Source organism: Podarcis bocagei, assembly GCF_964188305.1.
Source record: "Podarcis bocagei genome assembly, chromosome: 10".
Lineage (NCBI taxonomy): Eukaryota > Metazoa > Chordata > Lepidosauria > Squamata > Lacertidae > Podarcis > Podarcis bocagei.
In genome coordinates this window covers 11,677,219-11,694,460 of record NC_138135.1, presented here as the reverse complement: position 1 = coordinate 11,694,460, position 17,242 = coordinate 11,677,219, and the positions used below count along the sequence as shown (strand labels likewise).

The 17,242-nt window shown below is 45.8% G+C and overlaps 1 protein-coding gene across 3 annotated transcripts in view; it reads left to right on the top strand.

Moving 5' to 3' along the window:
* SFMBT2 (Scm like with four mbt domains 2) overlaps nt 1-17,242 on the top strand; it is a 78,140-nt gene that overhangs the window by 533 nt on the left and 60,365 nt on the right. The window contains exons 2-3 of one of the 3 annotated variants that reach the window (XM_081209921.1): nt 14,261-14,421; nt 16,995-17,089. In XM_081209921.1, coding sequence (XP_081066047.1) covers nt 14,316-14,421; nt 16,995-17,089 — 201 coding nt within the window. In that variant the 5' untranslated portion in view covers nt 14,261-14,315. Of the gene's footprint in view, nt 1-12,886; nt 14,422-16,994; nt 17,090-17,242 lie in introns of those variants that run through there. The other 2 variants (XM_081209922.1, XM_081209920.1) reach the window with 2 other exon arrangements.

Below are 17,242 nucleotides of genomic sequence, written 5' to 3'. Positions count from 1 at the left end.
GTTCAGGGTTCTCCTACGTATTGTTGTGCGCCCGATCCTACGCATGGAGTTCTAGGCGCGCCTAAACCCGCGCTTGATTGTGGATGACATCACGCTGGGGTGCATTTATTGGGGGAGGTGTTGCGATCCAATATGCACGCTTTTTTCCCTAGGGTGGTCCGATCCATTGCATGCAATTGGACTTACTTCTGCGTAAAGATGCATCGGGTCGGCTGCTGGTTGTGTGTGCGCGCGCGGGCGGGCGCGCCTTTTTCTCTGTGTTGAGGTATTATTTTTCCTTTTGCAAGGCACGTTTTTGGATCTGTGCCCTAGCGAGTAGAGATGAGCGGAATGCGCGGCTCGTGTTTAATGTCATCGCGTGGATACTCCAGTTCCTATTTGGAAACGCGCCAGATTAACCGAAGACTGGCCCCCTACCTTTTTTTGGGGGGGCTGCTTATCTCATAAAAAAAAAATCTAATGTGATCTCAGCTTAGAATTTACTGAAAGAAAGAAAAAGAAAAAAAATACAAATTTTGAGTCAGTTTCATGGAGCGGGGGAAGGAGGGACGGGAAACTGAGACGGATCAATGGAATACAGATTATTAGATATGTGTATAAAATCGCCCCAAACTAATTCCCGGCCCCTCCCCCCCTTCATTGATTTAGTTCCCTTTATGTAACTGCGGTATAAATGGGTATTTAAAGAGGTTTGTCAGTTTCAACATGGCGGGTTTCAGGCTTCTCTACAAACTGAAAATAAACACGTCCCCCCCCCCAAAGTGGAGTAGAGGAAGGCGGAGAAATGTGTGTGTTCCAGTGTAATCTACGCCATCCTATGTAGGCACATTACTTGGGCGTAAATCCTGCGGAAATCTCTGGGGCTCCTGAGTAAGCATCTTTAGGATCCGGCTAGGATAGAGCTAGTTCCGGCTGCGATCCTAAAGACGCCGGCAGCCCGAGTTCTCTAACCTGCTGATTTTCTCGCGATCTGCCTGGGGGGGGGGCGGTTAGAGCCGTGCAGCGCAACGCAATCCTATACATGCGCACTCAAAACTATGGATTGCACCCTCGGTTCCTCCTGGCGCGGTACGGTTTACTTCGGAGTAAGCTACACCGGATCCAACTGCAGGCAAGTGTCGCTGCAACTAGGCAGACGGCCCGATCCTGGCTGCCTCAGAACGCACCCCCCCATTGTATCCTATGGCGCTTGCTCCGGAGTAAATGATCGCAAGTTTGGACTGAGTACAGTTCTGCATCTGCTTTTGGTTTCGGGCTTGGCCAGGGATCCGTGCGGGCTGTAGCTCACAACTGCGCAACATCTGTTTGGCATGCAGACGGTTCAGTGCCTGCCATTGAAATCTTGGAGAGTCGCTGCCGGTCAGTGCCTGTCCAACTATCTTAGCAGTATGGGCACTGACTGGCAGCGGCTGCAGGGGTGAAGCCCTGCACAACAAGTTGGGATTTACATCCAAGTAAAGGAGATGCTTTATTTATTTACAAGAAAGGAGATTCCCGACTAAACACCAGGAAGACTTTTCTGACTGTAAGAGCTCTTCGCCAGCGGAACGGTCTCCCACTAGATCGGATGGACTCTCCTTCCTTGGAGGTTTTTAAGCAGAGGTTGGATTGCAGGTCTGACTCTGTATAAGGCTGCAAGATGGCCCCCGTTGTGGATGCTTTAGTTGAGATACCTGCCTTGCACGGGGGTTCGCCTAGATGATGCTTGGAGGATCCCTTCCAACTCTACAATCACTGGATTCTAAGTAGACGTGGGCTGCGCACGTAGAGCTGGCAGGATCCTACCCATTTGAGATCTTATCTGCGGGAAAGCGCGTTAACGATCGACAGAGACCAAAGTCTGGGTGAGGACGCAGGGAGCGAAGCGGGCGGTGATGGTGTGGACTTTGGATCCGAATTTTTGGGGGGAGATCAGCCAAGATAGCCGTCGAATCACGGACTTGTCGGTCTCTTACTCTTGCGGAAAAACAGCAGGCTGTGCGCTTTTATGAAGATGTGCCTCCGGGTTCTGGAGAAAGTCTTTGCTTGCTAAGTCTGATCCCATCGTCAAGATGCAAAAAGCTTCTTGACTCCAGGGACCTTGGAAGTTGCTTTTTAACCAAGTCTAACCATTGGAGCCAGCACTGTCTACTCTGACTGGCAGAGGCATTGGGATACCGGAGACTGCGCCCATAAAGCTATGGAGGCGCTGCCCCACCGACCTCAGTCTACCCCCGCCTTCCTTCTTGCTTACAACCAGTGCCCTCCTCCTTTCAGTTATGCGCTGAGAGGCAGTGTCACCTAATGGTTAGAGTACTGGACTGTACTCAGCCATTTAGCTTCTTGGGTGACCTTGGGCCAGGCTCCCATCTCCCAGCCAGACGTACCTCACAGGGCTGTTGTGAGGAGGGAGAACCATGTGACCATATTGAGCTCCTAAATAAACAGATAGATGATGATAGAGCAGAACTCCGCAGTGAAGAAGACAAAATTAGCGCGAGTGGGCTCAGCGTCTCATTGGCTCTGGCGCCCCCTGCTGTTGGGCTCCCTGCCTTCTGCCCTATCAGTTCCAATGGGTACCAACTACAGTATTACAAGTCCTTTCCAAATTGGAAGATGGGAAACTGCCTTGGACTAAGCCAATCCGGGCTGAGCGTTATCTCTCGCCGCTCTCCATCGGGCTCCGGGCTGTCATATTCCCAGCTTTTACCTGGAGATATAGGGGATGCAATGTCCTGCGTGGAAAGCAGGTGTCCGCTGCCCCAAATTTTGCTCTCCAAAAAAAACCGCATGCGGTTATGATGGGCAGCCGAGCCACGTTTTCTGGAAGGTCTAGCCTCTTTTGCCAACCCTTTGCGGTGACTACTCAGAAGTAAAAAAAACCTCTATGCGCTTGGAAAGGCTTGCTGCCGGGTATGTTTGCAGGATCGCAACCTGCGTTGCCCCCAAGCGGTGTTTTTTTTTGTGTGTGTGTGCGCGCGCGCGCGCATCACAGCCTTGTAGTTGGGTTACTCTGAGCAGGGTTGCAACGCTACGCGCGTTTCCCTGCTTTTTAACTGCGCCCGATCCTACTACGCATGTTAGCTCGGTATCGAGGATTTGCGGGGCTGACTCCGAAGCAAAGCGCGCAATGCACGATCCTGTGTGAAAGTCCTTAGAAGCAAGCCCATTGCGGTTAGTGGCCTTTACTCCCGAGTTACCTCACGCAAAGAAGGCTTGCATGCGTAAATGTTTGTTGAGGACGTAAAAAGAATGCAACTACTTAAAACAACAACAACAACAACCCCGCAATCCGATCCTATGCTCCCCCTTACTCGCGGGTAGACCCCATTGAACTGAGACTTGTTTCCGAGGAAGCATGTCTGCGCTGGGAGGAGAGACGGGCGAGAAGGAAAAAGGAAAAGCGCCGCGCGGCTGAAGTTGCGCGGCGCTGCGCGAGCGCCTTCCTCTCTGGATCGGCGCAAGGAGCGCCTCGCACGAGAGCCTCGCCCTCTCTGCGTGGTAGAAAAGAAAGTGGATTTCTAAAATTATAATTCTAAAGGCGCTGGTGGGCGGCAGTCTTCTTTAAAAGCAGGGCGGAATTTCTCGCCGTTTGCTAGAGAACGAGGGTTGGGAACTTTTCCCAAAGTCATGTTTTGAGTCACTTTGCAAAAATAAAATTAAAAAATTGGAGGAGGGGGTGACTCGTGCACTAGGACATTATATATATATAATCTCGCAGATTGATCACCAGCCAACAGTGAGGCTAAGGGGGAGTCGATTTTCAGTTGTCTTGCTGGAACGTTTTTTGGTTTTTTGTTTTGGAAGAACTTTCTGTGTTTCCTTTTGCAAATTCCCATCAGCAACAAGGCAGGGGAGCCTTTTCTGTGTAAGTGGATCTGCCGCCTGCCGGGATTGGATTGCAAAGCCCTGACAGAGGTCACCCTTTGCAGCCATCTGCTGTTGGAGGCACACCACATCTGCACCAGATGTGCAAGTTTTCCCCTTTTTAAAAAAATCCTCCTCAGCCAGTTGTTTCCCAGGACTTGGAGAGCCGCTACCCTTTCACAGCCTCTTACTGGGCTTAAGGCATCACTCTTGTTTGCAAAAACGTTCGCCTTCTATGTTGTGAAAATGTTGAGATTCTCAACCATCCACCGAGTGGTGCAGCAATAAAACTGCTAGCACCTTTGCAAAGCTAAGCAGGGTCTGATGTGGTTTCAAATTGGATGGGGAACTGCGCACAGTCTAGGGGGGAGCAGATCGAGCAAATAATAAAAAATACTTAACTATGTATGGAAGTGAGAGCTGGACCATAAAGAAGGCTGATTGCCGAAGAATGGATGCTTTTGAATTCTGGTGCTGGAGGAGACTCTTGAGAGTCCCATGGACTGCAAGAAGATCAAACCTCTCCATTCTGAAGGAAACCAGCCCTGAGTGCTCACTGGAAGGACAGATCCTGAAGCTGAGGCTCCAATAATTTGGCCACCTCATGAGAAGAGAAGACTCCCTGGAAAAGACCCTGATGTTGGGAAAGATGGAGGGCACAAGGAGAAGGGGACGACAGAGGACGAGATGGTTGAACAGTGTTCTCGAAGCTACCAGCATAAGTTTGACCAAACTGCGGGAGGCAGTGGAAGACAGGAGTGCCTGGCATGCTCTGGTCCATGGGTCAAGAGTCGGACACGACTAAACAGCAACAACAACTAAAAAAATAGAAATAATCGGAATATTTGAAATTGAAATGCTCCCTGTGGTCACTTGGGTGCATATTCTAGCAACGCAAGTAGCTCGGTTCTGGAACAGGACGGGTGAGTGTCCTGCCCCCACCCAACATAAATCCTGGCTACATCCATGGGATGGCATATTGAGATTCCTGCATTGCAGGGGGTTAGACTAGATGACTCCTGGAAGTCCCTTCCAACTCTACACTTCTATGAACCCTCATCACTAGGGATTTTACGTGAATCTCAGGGGTGAGTGATTCATTTGCCTCGAATGCAGACGTACCAGAGGCCTCTGTTGTAAGGAGGAAAGGCTGGAGCAGCAACTCATGCAGAGATGCGTTGGGCAGACTCCTCCGGGAGGGGAGTAAATCTGGCTGTGTCTCAGCACCCAGAGTGACAGAGTCACACCTAATACAGTTAGGTAGCAGAATCCGCCCACCTCTCAAAGCAGCTGGTTTTCGGAAGGAAGCAAGTTCAGAACGGTAACTCATCGCAGAGACACAGTGGGCAGCCTCTTCTCTGGGTGGCTCCTTTGGGCTCACAGCGCCTTTAAATTTATGTACTTGACTCCTCACAGCATATTTGTGTGAGGGTGGTGGCTGGAAGGGGAGCCTGGAGGGGAAATTCATCCCAGAAAGGATCATGTTGACAAAAGAGAATCTGTGAAAGTTGGGTGGAGGAGTTAGGCTGGGACCCACCCGTGTGAGCAGGTCCATGCTCTCCTCTTTCCAAGACCACAAAGCTTCAAGTGTCTCACCCCGAGGCTCTGTGTTCGAATCTTGGCATAGCCAAAGGATGACAGAGGAGAATACTGTTTCTATTGGAGTGCCAAGAAAGGGCTTGCAGCAGCAATCTAATTTTCAAAGGCTTTCAAAGCAAACTTGGTCCGGACGTGTGGCTAATTAAATAGCTGCAAGTCACTGCAGAAAAAAAGCTTTTTGGGAAGGTGTGTGGGAATTGTATCTGTGAAAAAGGACTTTCTACCCTGGTTGAAACAAAATAAAAAAATTCCTTCCAGTGGCACCTTAGACACCAACTAGGTTTGTTACTGGTATGTGCTTTCGTGTGCATGGTATCTGAAGAAGTGTGCATTCACAGGAAAGCTCATACCAATAACAAACTTAGTTGATCTCCGAGGTGTCGCTGGAAGGAATTTTTTTATTTTGTTTCAACTACGGCAAACCAACACGGCTACCTACCTCTTACTACCCTGGTGTTGCTGCTGATTCCAGAGAGGACCGCTCACATGGGGGTAGAATATATTTTTGGTTCTTCGGGCTGAACATAACCTCTGCAAGGATATCGGGAGATTCTGCTGGGTAAGGATGGGGAGCTCTGTCGGTAGAGCATCTCTTAATCTCAGAGTTATGAGTTCGAGTCCTACCCTGGGCATTGCAGGGAGTTGGAGTACATGACCCTTGTTCTCCCTTCCTCCTGCAAAGTTCTATGATTCTATGATTCCTTTCAGCGGTGTCATCAGGGTGGGGGTAAAGCGCAGAAGTCTGGGGCTCAGCAGACTGAGCAGAAGCCCCTCGCAACATAGGGCTGGATTAACCACATGTTCAAATAACCCTTATTAATGTCGAAAGTGTTGCCCCCCCCATAAGCCCGCCCGTAAGTCCAGAGTCTAAAATTTCCAAATCACCCCACGCCTCCTTTTATTTTTTGTTAAAAGCACATGAGTTTTCAGTAAAGATTTCTAGCGTTTCGCCACTTCAAATGCTTGCCAATATTAAATTAAAAACTAGAAAAGGACAGCGCAGGAATGTTAGGGGTGGAAAAGGATTCCTCCAAGTTCTTTCAGTCGGTTCTTAACATGGTTAATTATGGGCATCCTTTCAGCTGATTATACATTTTTAGGAAGTCCCCATTTTAAAAGAGGCTTCTCTGCCTTTTTTTTTAACACCTAGGGAGGAACAGCCCAATCTTTTCTTTATTTTAGTTTTCATATAATAAGCATGAATGTTTCTTTATAATGAACGGTACTATTGTTTATTTTATTTTCCTGTAATTTTTGATATCAACTTGGAAATAAATTAATAAAATATGTTAAAACGACACAGCATAACATAAACTCCCTCAGGTACCCTGTTCCCAAGCCATAGAAGCGCTTTTCAAGCTGAGTACTTAGAATTGTGCTTGGAAACAAATTTCTTGAAAGTAGGGATGCGGGTGGCGCTGTGGGTTAAACCACAGAGCCTAGGACTTGCCGATCAGAAGGTTGGCGGTTCGAATCCCCGTGACGGGGTGAGCTCCTGTTGCTTGGTCCCTGCTCCTGTCCACCTAGCAGTCTGAAAGCATGTCAAAGTGCAAGTAGATAAATAGGTACCGTTCCAGCAGGAAGGTAAACGGTGTTTCCATGCACTGCTCTGGTTCGCCAGAAGCGGCTTAGTCATGCTGGCCACGTGACCCGGAAGCTGTACGCCAGCTCCCTCGGCTAATAAAGTGAGATGAGCGCCGCAACCCCAGAGTCGGCCACGACTGGACCTAATGGTCAGGGGTCCCTTTACCTTTACCTTATTTCTTGAAGGGGAAATTTCATGTGCATATTTCTCTCTCACCCCCCCTTCCCCCTTATGACAAACTGCACCAGTGGAAGTTTCCTGTGCCATGTGCAACTGTAAGCAGAGGTGAACCCGTTCTCCTTTGCTTCTTACAATCGTATACACACCCTTTTCAGATTACTTGAAATCCATCTGCCTCTTCTCCATTTCCAGAGAGATGGGTATGGGGATTGCTGTGGTTAAGATAGCTTGTCTCCCATTCTAAGGGATCACTTTCCATAAGTCATTTAAAAAGCATCATTTAAAAAGCAACCGCACTCCTTGCTTTGAAACTATTGTTTTCACCTGCATGTAAATGTATGCAAATTGAATCCCTCAATGAATCAAACAAAATTCATATGCTTGATTAAAGACTCTTTAAAGCTGAGTGACGGCCTTCATAATGTGTGCTACAGTCCAAACTTCATTTCGCAGGTAGAAGGAGTGCTTTTTAAAAACTGGAGCCAAAATAGCTAGCGGTTAACAGAAGTCAGCTATGGTTTATTGGGGTTTATAGACTCCTAAGCTTGGAAATGGACCAAAAAGACACCTAGCCAACGCAGAAAATCTGCTACATCCTGGGCTGCATATACCATATTTTTTGCTCTATAAGACTCGCTTTTTCCCTCCTAAAAAGTAAGGGGAAATGTGTGTGCGTCTTATGGAGCGAATGCAGGCTGCACAGCTATCCCAGAAGCCAGAACAGCAAGAGGGATTGCTGCTTTCCCTGCGCAGCGATCCCTCTTGCTGTTCTGGCTTCTGAGATTCAGAATATTTTTTTTTCTTGTTTTCCTCCTCCAAAAACTAGGTGCGTCTTGCGGTCTGGTGCGTCTTATAGAGCGAAAAATACGGTACATTGCTTTAAAAACTCCGATCATTAAACCTGCTCTGGGAGGGTGCAAGTAATTCAGCTCAATGAATTCATGGAGAAATAGGTTTTCTTTGGGATGTATTAGAACAGCAAATGCATTGGAATCATAGAATCCTAGAGCTGGAAGTGACCACGAGGGTCATCTAGTCCAATCCCCTGCAGTGCAGGAATCTTTCTGCCCACTGTGGGACTCGAACCCAAAACTCCGAGAGAAAGAATCTCGTGCTCCGCCAACTGTGTTTCATTTTCCTGGCCTTTTTATCCAAATTAATTTGCATCTCCTGGACTGAAACACATAGCAAAACATGATTTTTATTTATGGAGCCTTCATTGCTCTCAAAAAACTTTTCTTTTCTCTTAGGCTGTCGGCTAATTAAATAATCCATAGCCTTTTAAAATATGTGGGGTGCATGTGTGTGTATGTTAATGTTTTTGTTTTATTACTATGTTCCCCCCCCCCAAGATAACATATATACATAATAACCAAAATTCCCAAAATTCCTCACATAAAATATAATATCTAAATTACAACAGCTGCTTAATTATACACTTAATTGTAAAACCCACTACCCACCACTTTCCTCCACAGCAATTCGACTTCTTTATATTTCTTTCTACCTTCCCCCCTTCCATTTTATAATAAATTATTTTTGTTACATTCTGAATTTTCCTTCTTTCTTTATCGGTTTTGTTATTGCTTACATTTTTTATTCTAAGCCCGTTAGCATGTCATTTTCAGAACAATATTTTGACATACAATCTTTGAAATACTTCCACTCCATTCTGAACTTTTGATTTGATTGATATCTTATAATTGAAGTTAATTTTGCCTATTCTATATACTCACCTAAATGGAAATCTCAGGACACACCAACAAAGGAAGAGTAGATTTGTAAATGTTTTATTACTATGTTATGCATTTTTGTGGTTTTATATTGTAAATCACCCTGTGATTCTCGGTTGAAGGACAGTCTAGAAATCACCATCATCACCACCATCATCATCATCATCTTGCAGTACTATTCTCGGCTCAAAAACTTGCCCAAACTGCATTTACAGATGGCCATTCAACCTCTGTTTAAAAACCTCCACGGAAGGAGAGCCCACCACCTTGCGAGGAAACTGTTCCACTGTCAAACAGCTCTTACTGTCAGAAAGAGCATCTTCCTGATGTTTGGTCACAAACTCCTTTCTTGTAACTTGAAGCTGTGGGTTCGAGTCCAGTGATAATACAGAGCCGTATGCTGTTTTCAGCGCGTTTCGTAACTTGACGTTTATATGAGTGCAGTTTATAAATATTATACATGAGTCATACCTCATGTTACGTTTGCTTCAGGTTGAGCGTTTTCATATATATATATGTATATGTATATGTATATATATATATTTGTGTGTGTGTGTGTGTATATATATATATACACATATATATATGTATATGTATATATATATGTATATATATATATATATGTATATATATATGTGTGTGTATATATATATATATGTGTGTGTGTATGTATATATATATATATATGCAGGTTTTGGTGTCTTCGGGTGTCTTCCCGTGTAAGAGTTGGGGTGTCTAGGCGACGTTTCGACGAGGTCTCACTCGTCATCTTCAGGCTGGTGCTTTCGGCTTCTTGTTACTAGAACAGAGCAGGATCTCAGTGTTTGAGTTCCTATAAATACTGTTGAGGGGGTGTGGTGTATAGCCTCCAACGTTCTGGGCAGAGAGGAAGTTCCCAGGTTAGTGTGCCTTTTCTTCTTTTGTTCATTAATTACTTGAGGGATATCTTGAGTGATTTCTTGAGTGATATTCTGAGTACCACTTAGGAGGGTCATTAGGTGTGGATTAGTTGCTAAAGCTTTCGTGTCTTGACCTCTTGAGCTTGTGAAGAGTTTTTCTGAGAAGATGGCTGTACTGCACTTAGTTGTGCTCTGGCTTGGCTTCGTGTATAGGGGCGAGCTGTGGTTTTGTGCCCTGTGCCAGCCAGATCTGTGTAGGGATTGCAGGGGGGTGCAGCATCCGGAGGTGCCACTATGGTTTGGCTACTGGATGGTGTCTGTAATTTATCTGTGGAGAGGGTCTGGGTTTGGGTCTGGTGTGGTTGATTGGAGATGGCGTTCTGTGTGCCTCTGGTTCTGGTGTCGGTTTTTGTGGGGAGGGCTATTTTCCAGATGTCTGGCAGGCGGGACGTATCGTCACGCTTGTTCATGTTGTGAGGGTGTTTCTCTATCTCGATGGCTTCCATGATTATTCTCTTGTGGTGGTGTTCCATGTTAAAGAGCAATTTGGAATCTGAAAAATTAATTTCGTGTCCTGTTTCTTTCATGTGTTGGTAAAGAGAGGAAGTTTTTTCTTCTTTTTTGACGGCATTCTTGTGTTCTGCGATACGTGCATTTATTCGTCTGTTTGTTTGTCCAATGTACGTGGCTGGGCAGACTTTGCAGGGTATTTCATAGACCCCTTGGTTTTCTAACTGGATTTTATCTTTGGGGTTTCTGAGGATATTGGCTATTTTTTGGTTGGTGCAAAAGGCTGTTTTGATATTGTGTTTATGGAGGATTTTGCTAATTTTATCTGTAGTGCCCTTGATATAAGGAAGGAGGGCCATGCCATTGTTTTCTTCTGTGTCTTGCTTTTTGGGGGGTGTTTCTTTTTGGATTAGCTTTCTTTTTGGATTATGTTGGATTAGCTTTTCTTTTAGCTTTCTTTTTGGATTATGTTGGATTAGCTTTTCTTTTTGGATTATGTTGACGACACCTTTGTAATTTGGCCACACGGGAAGAAAAAACTAGATAGCTTCCTCACACATCTCAACAGCCTACACCCCAAAATACAATTCACTATGGAAATAGAAGCCAACAACCAACTTCCCTTCCTTGACGTCCTAATCTACAAAAAACCTGATGGCTCCCTAGGACACACTATCTACCGGAAAAAAACACACACCAACCGCTACTTACATGCACAATCACACCACCACCCTGCACAAATAAACTCCGTAGCCAAGACTCTCATCTCCAGAACCAAACGCCTGGCTGACAAAGACCACTTGACAACTGAGTTACAGAATCTTTCAAATGTGTTAATCGCCAACGGATACCAGCAAAACAGGGTTACGAAGCTAATCCAAAAAGAAACACCCCCCAAAAAGCAAGACACAGAAGAAAACAATGGCATGGCCCTCCTTCCTTATATCAAGGGCACTACAGATAAAATTAGCAAAATCCTCCATAAACACAATATCAAAACAGCCTTTTGCACCAACCAAAAAATAGCCAATATCCTCAGAAACCCCAAAGATAAAATCCAGTTAGAAAACCAAGGGGTCTATGAAATACCCTGCAAAGTCTGCCCAGCCACGTACATTGGACAAACAAACAGACGAATAAATGCACGTATCGCAGAACACAAGAATGCCGTCAAAAAAGAAGAAAAAACTTCCTCTCTTTACCAACACATGAAAGAAACAGGACACGAAATTAATTTTTCAGATTCCAAATTGCTCTTTAACATGGAACACCACCACAAGAGAATAATCATGGAAGCCATCGAGATAGAGAAACACCCTCACAACATGAACAAGCGTGACGATACGTCCCGCCTGCCAGACATCTGGAAAATAGCCCTCCCCACAAAAACCGACACCAGAACCAGAGGCACACAGAACGCCATCTCCAATCAACCACACCAGACCCAAACCCAGACCCTCTCCACAGATAAATTACAGACACCATCCAGTAGCCAAACCATAGTGGCACCTCCGGATGCTGCACCCCCCTGCAATCCCTACACAGATCTGGCTGGCACAGGGCACAAAACCACAGCTCGCCCCTATACACGAAGCCAAGCCAGAGCACAACTAAGTGCAGTACAGCCATCTTCTCAGAAAAAACTCTTCACAAGGTCAAGAGGTCAAGACACGAAAGCTTTAGCAACTAATCCACACCTAATGACCCTCCTAAGTGGTACTCAGAATGTCACTCAGGAAATCACTCAAGATATCCCTCAAGTAATTAATGAACAAAAGAAGAAAAGACACACTAACCTGGGAACTTCCTCTCTGCCCAGAACGTTGGAGGCTATACACCACACCCCCTCAACAGTATTTATAGGAACTCAAACACTGAGATCCTGCTCTGTTCCAGTAACAAGAAGCCGAAAGCACCAGCCTGAAGATGACGAGTGAGACCTCGTCGAAACGTCGCCTAGACACCCCAACTCTTACACGGGAAGACACCCGAAGACACCAAAACCTGCATTCCTGTACCCGTGAAAATCTACGAAAGCAAATATATATGTATATATATATATATATATATGTATGTATGTATGTATATATGTATATGTATGTGTATATGTATATATATATGTGTGTGTATATATATATGTATATATATATCTGTGTATATATATGTATATATATGTGTGTGTGTATATATGTGTGTGTGTGTGTGTATATATGTAAATTTTATTGATTTTAACATATAAATTATAAAATGTACCACAAAACTTATCACTTATACAATCTTTTTAGACTTCCATCAGCACCTCTGATGATCCACCGTTTTAACCACTTCTTATGCAATTCTTAACTTTATATTGCCTTTACATCTCTTAACAAATCATCCTCCCCCTTATCCATTTTTGCAAAACTTCCAATAATACTCCTCACAAAACTTCTTACAAACCTACAAACGTCATCTGATCTTCACAAATACTTTTCAGATAGTCCGTAAATTTACTCTTCTGTGAATTTCTGGTCCCGCCGGTTTCGGATCCTTCCTGTTAGTTTATCTAGTTCTGCATAGTCCATTAACTTCATCCTCCATTCTTCAATCGTTGGTAATTCTTCTTGCTTCCATTTTTGGGCCAATAATATTCTTGCTGCTGTTATTGCATGTTAAAAGAGCTTACATTCATTTCTATTGATATCACGCCCAACAATGCCTAGTAAAAATGCTTCTGGTTTTTTTATAAATGTATAACAGGTTGAGCGTTTTCAGGTTGCTTCCCGCGGCGACTCGGAAGTACCGGAATGGGTTACTTCTGGGTTTCGCCGCATGCGCAGACACACAAAATGACGTCATGCGCAGAAGCGGCGAATCGCAACACGCGCAGATGCGGGTTGCGTTCTGCTCATGTTGCAAATGGGCCTCCAGAACGGATCCCGTTCGCAACCAGAGGTACCACTGTATAACCTTTGACAACAACAGTCACAGAAACCTCGTGTCAGAGGAGGTTCCAAACTTCAGATGAGGTCTGGGGCTTGCACTTATAGCTGGAAGCAGGAGGGACCCCCAAGCTGGTGAGCCTAGCGATTGGGACCCCTGCATGGGATGATGGCTGTGTGGGAGTGTTGGGAGAGGGCAGGAGACAAGTTTGTCATGCACCCATGGCCATCATAGCTGCAATGTCAAGGGACGCCTCTTATGAACGATAGACTTGTGCAAGCAGCCTCTGGAAATTCTGTGTCTCCATGTTTATTTGTCGACAGAGAAATCAAGAGGGGCTGCCCCACTGAATTTCTTCAGGGGAGGAGAAATTCTCTCATCAATTTTTTGTGGGCAGGGATTGCCGTTAGTGGCGGAAATTTGCACAGCTTATTTCTCTTTCTGCCCCCCACACTAAGCATTTTTTTGTGGAGGGAGATGTTGTTTCAATTTTAGAGAAACGGTGCAAAGTTAGGAACAAAACTCACCTGTCAGGTGGCGGTAAGGGACCTGGCAACCCCGAATGTTTGGCCAAGGCCGGCCAAAATTTGTGGGCCCTGGATCGCGTGGCTAGGACTGGACTCTTGATTGGACGGGATTGGACTAGATCCCTTCCCACTCTGCAATTCTATGATTCTAAAAATCTGCAAAGTCAGAACGTGTTTCTAAGTGGGAAAGGTCTGTCCCCCCATCCTCACCATCTTCTGCCACAAATTACCCAGAAGCTTTCAGGGTATCTCGTCACTCAAGCCAATGTTAGTGGTACTCTTGAGTAGATTCATTGAGGTTAATGGGCATGATGACTTAAGTTAGGACCATTCATTTTGGTGGGTTTGCTCCAAGTATATTTGGAGATAATCTTTTGCTCCGAGGGCCAGGTGATGTGAAAGAGAGCAGGGGGAGGGAAATGTAGATTGATTACTGAAAGGTCTTCTTTCTTGCCACAGGAAGGCTGTGCTTCGTGATGATGAATTAGGACTCAGAGAATCCTTTCTCTGAGCAATGGAGACAAGAGGATCTGTGATCTTCAGCATGAATGAGACTCAGCGCCTTTCCTTGGACGAAAATACAGACCTAGCCAACGGGGATGCTGAACAGTTTTATTCAGGTGGGCTTTTTATTTTTGGCTAAGCTTTATGAGCTGGTGTACTGTAGCAGTTAAGATAATAATAATAATAATAATAATAATAATAATAATAGTAATAATAATAATAGTAATAGTAATAATAATAATAGTAATAATAATAGTATAATAATTTTATCTATACCCCACCCTCCCCAGCCAAGACCAGGCCCAGGGCGGCTAACACCAGATATAAAAACAATTGATTAAAATACAACTTAAAAACAAGATTAAAGTACAACATTAAATTGCAGCCACATTTCAGTAGAAACTCAAATAAAAACTTTTGGGGGATGAAAACGTCAAATCTTCACCAAGGCCAACTATCCAGACTGGTCGTACGTGGGCCAGAAAAAAGCCAGCCAACAAGTGTTGGAAGGAGCTGTGCGTGGCTAGATTCAAGTCCCTACTCAGCTGTGAAGGTCGCCAGGCAACCTTGAGCCAATCCCGAACTCTTGGCCTAGCCTACCTCACAGGGATGTTGTGATTGGTGACAAACTAGGGGAGAAGGGCAACATGCTGCCCTGAGCAATCGGAAGAGAGCTGAGATATACGTAAATACAGCTAATACACAGGGATGGAGAAATCTGTCCATTTTGGTTGCTCTCCATTTCCCAATTTTAAATTTGCTTCCCTGCATCACTTTGCAATTATTATTATTGTTATTATTATTATTAAAAGTTCTCACAATATGTTAAGGAAAGTGGGGTATGAGAAGTTGCTCATCAATGCTCAGCTCAGCAGGCCTACATGGCCACTGCTTTCCCCAACCACCCGGTGAAACATAGCGCATTTTGAAAGTACTTCTCGCAGCACATTGTTAAACTATGGAACTCCCTCCCACTGGCCGCAGGGATGATCACCAGCATAAAGGTAAAGGGAACCCTGACCATTAGGTCCAGTCATGGCAGACTCTGGAGTTGCAGCGCTCACCTCGACTTATTGGCCGAGGGAGCCGGCGTACAGCTTCCGGGTCATGTGGCCAGCATGACTAAGCTGCTTCTGGCGAACCAGAGCAGCACATGGAAACACTGTTTACCTTCCCGCTGGAGCAGTACCTATTTATCTGCTTGCACTTTGACGTGCTTTCGAACTGTTGGGTTGGCAGGGACAGGGACCGAGGAATGGGAGCTCACCCCGTCGCGGGGATTCGAACCGCCGACCTTCTGATCGGCAAGTCCTAGGCTCTGTGGTTTAACCCACAGCGCCACCCGCATCCCCGGTCACCACCTAGATGGCTTTAAAAGAGGGTTAGACAAATTCATGGAGGAGAGGACCATCTCAGGCTGCTCGTGTGCTCTGCCTCCACACTTCTGAATACCAGTCACTGGAAGCCGTAGGAGGAGAGGGGGGTCTTGTGTTCGAATCCTGCTTGCCGGTTTCCCACAGGCACCTGGTTGGCCACTGTGAGAACAGGATGCTGGACTAGATGGGCTGTGGGCCTGATCCAGCAGACTCTTCTTATGCTCTTATGCTGATTTAAATTGTAGATTTATTTTATTTTATTTTTAAAATTGAATCTATACGTGTACAGCCATACCTCGGGTTGAAGTAGCTTCAAGTTACCGTATTTTTCGCCCTATAGGGCGCACCGGCCCATAGGGCGCACCTAGGTTTTTTGGGGGGGGGATAAAGGGGGGGGGAATTATTTCCCCCCCAGGCGCGGGGCTGGGGCGGGGGAAGCCCGTGTTTCCCCCGACCCCAGCCCCCAGAGCAGGCTGCTATCCACAAGCCTTGGGAGCCTGCTGGAACTCCCGCCAGGCTCCCCAGGCTTGTGGATATCTGCCTGAAGCCCGGGGCGCGCTGCTCAGCAAGCCCCCGGCTTCGGGCTGCAGGCTGCTGTCCGCAAGCCTTGGGAGCCCCTCGGGAAGTCGCGCCAGGCTCCCAAGGCTTGCAGATAGCTTCCTGAAGCCTGCATTCGCCCCATAGGACGCACACACATTTCACCTTCATTTCTGGAGGGGAAAAAGTGCGTCCTATAGGGCGAAAAATACGGTAAGTATTTTCGGGTTGCGCTCTGTGGCGACCTGGGAGTAACGGAGCGCGTTACTTCCGGGTTTCGCCTCTCGCGCATGCGCAGATGCTCAAAATGATGTCATGCGCAGAAGTGGCGAAACGCGACCTGCGCACATGTTATGTTTACTTCAGGATGTGAATGGGGCTCCGGAATGGATCCCGTTCGTATCCAGAGGTACCACTGTACATTAGCACACACAAAATTTATGCAGAACTTTCGTGCCTTTCTCCTTTCTTTCCTGTGGCGATACATTCCCTCTTTTTTTGATGATGTAGAAAAGGCTAGCCTAACAGAAGCCCACCTTTTCGTGGAGCAGACAGAGTTGACTAAGTACCAGAGCTGATAAACAGCTAATGTTGTGCCACTAAACGTATTAGAGAAGCAAGGAAAGTGATTGAAAGGCAACTAAGCAAAGCTATTCAAATCTGCTTCTAATGAGCCTATTCGCTCATTCTTCATTTTCTCACATAACTTGTACAACACAAGACCTCCTTGCTGGCTTGAACACATAACATACGTGTTTTTGTTTTATATTAAGCAGATGAAAGTTCAAATTCCGAAGACGTTGATTTCAACTGGGATGAATACTTGGAAGAGACAGGATCTTGCGCTGCCCCTCACACTTCGTTTAAGCACGTAGGTATTTTTTGCCTGGAGTTTCTGGTCCTCATTACCAATGATGAAACCTTGAAAACAGTGTTAGAAACTCAGATATCTCAGCCGGGTGCCAAATGGCTCCTTAAACCAGTTGCCAAAACAGAATGTCTAGTTGCCATTTTGGGGGCAAGA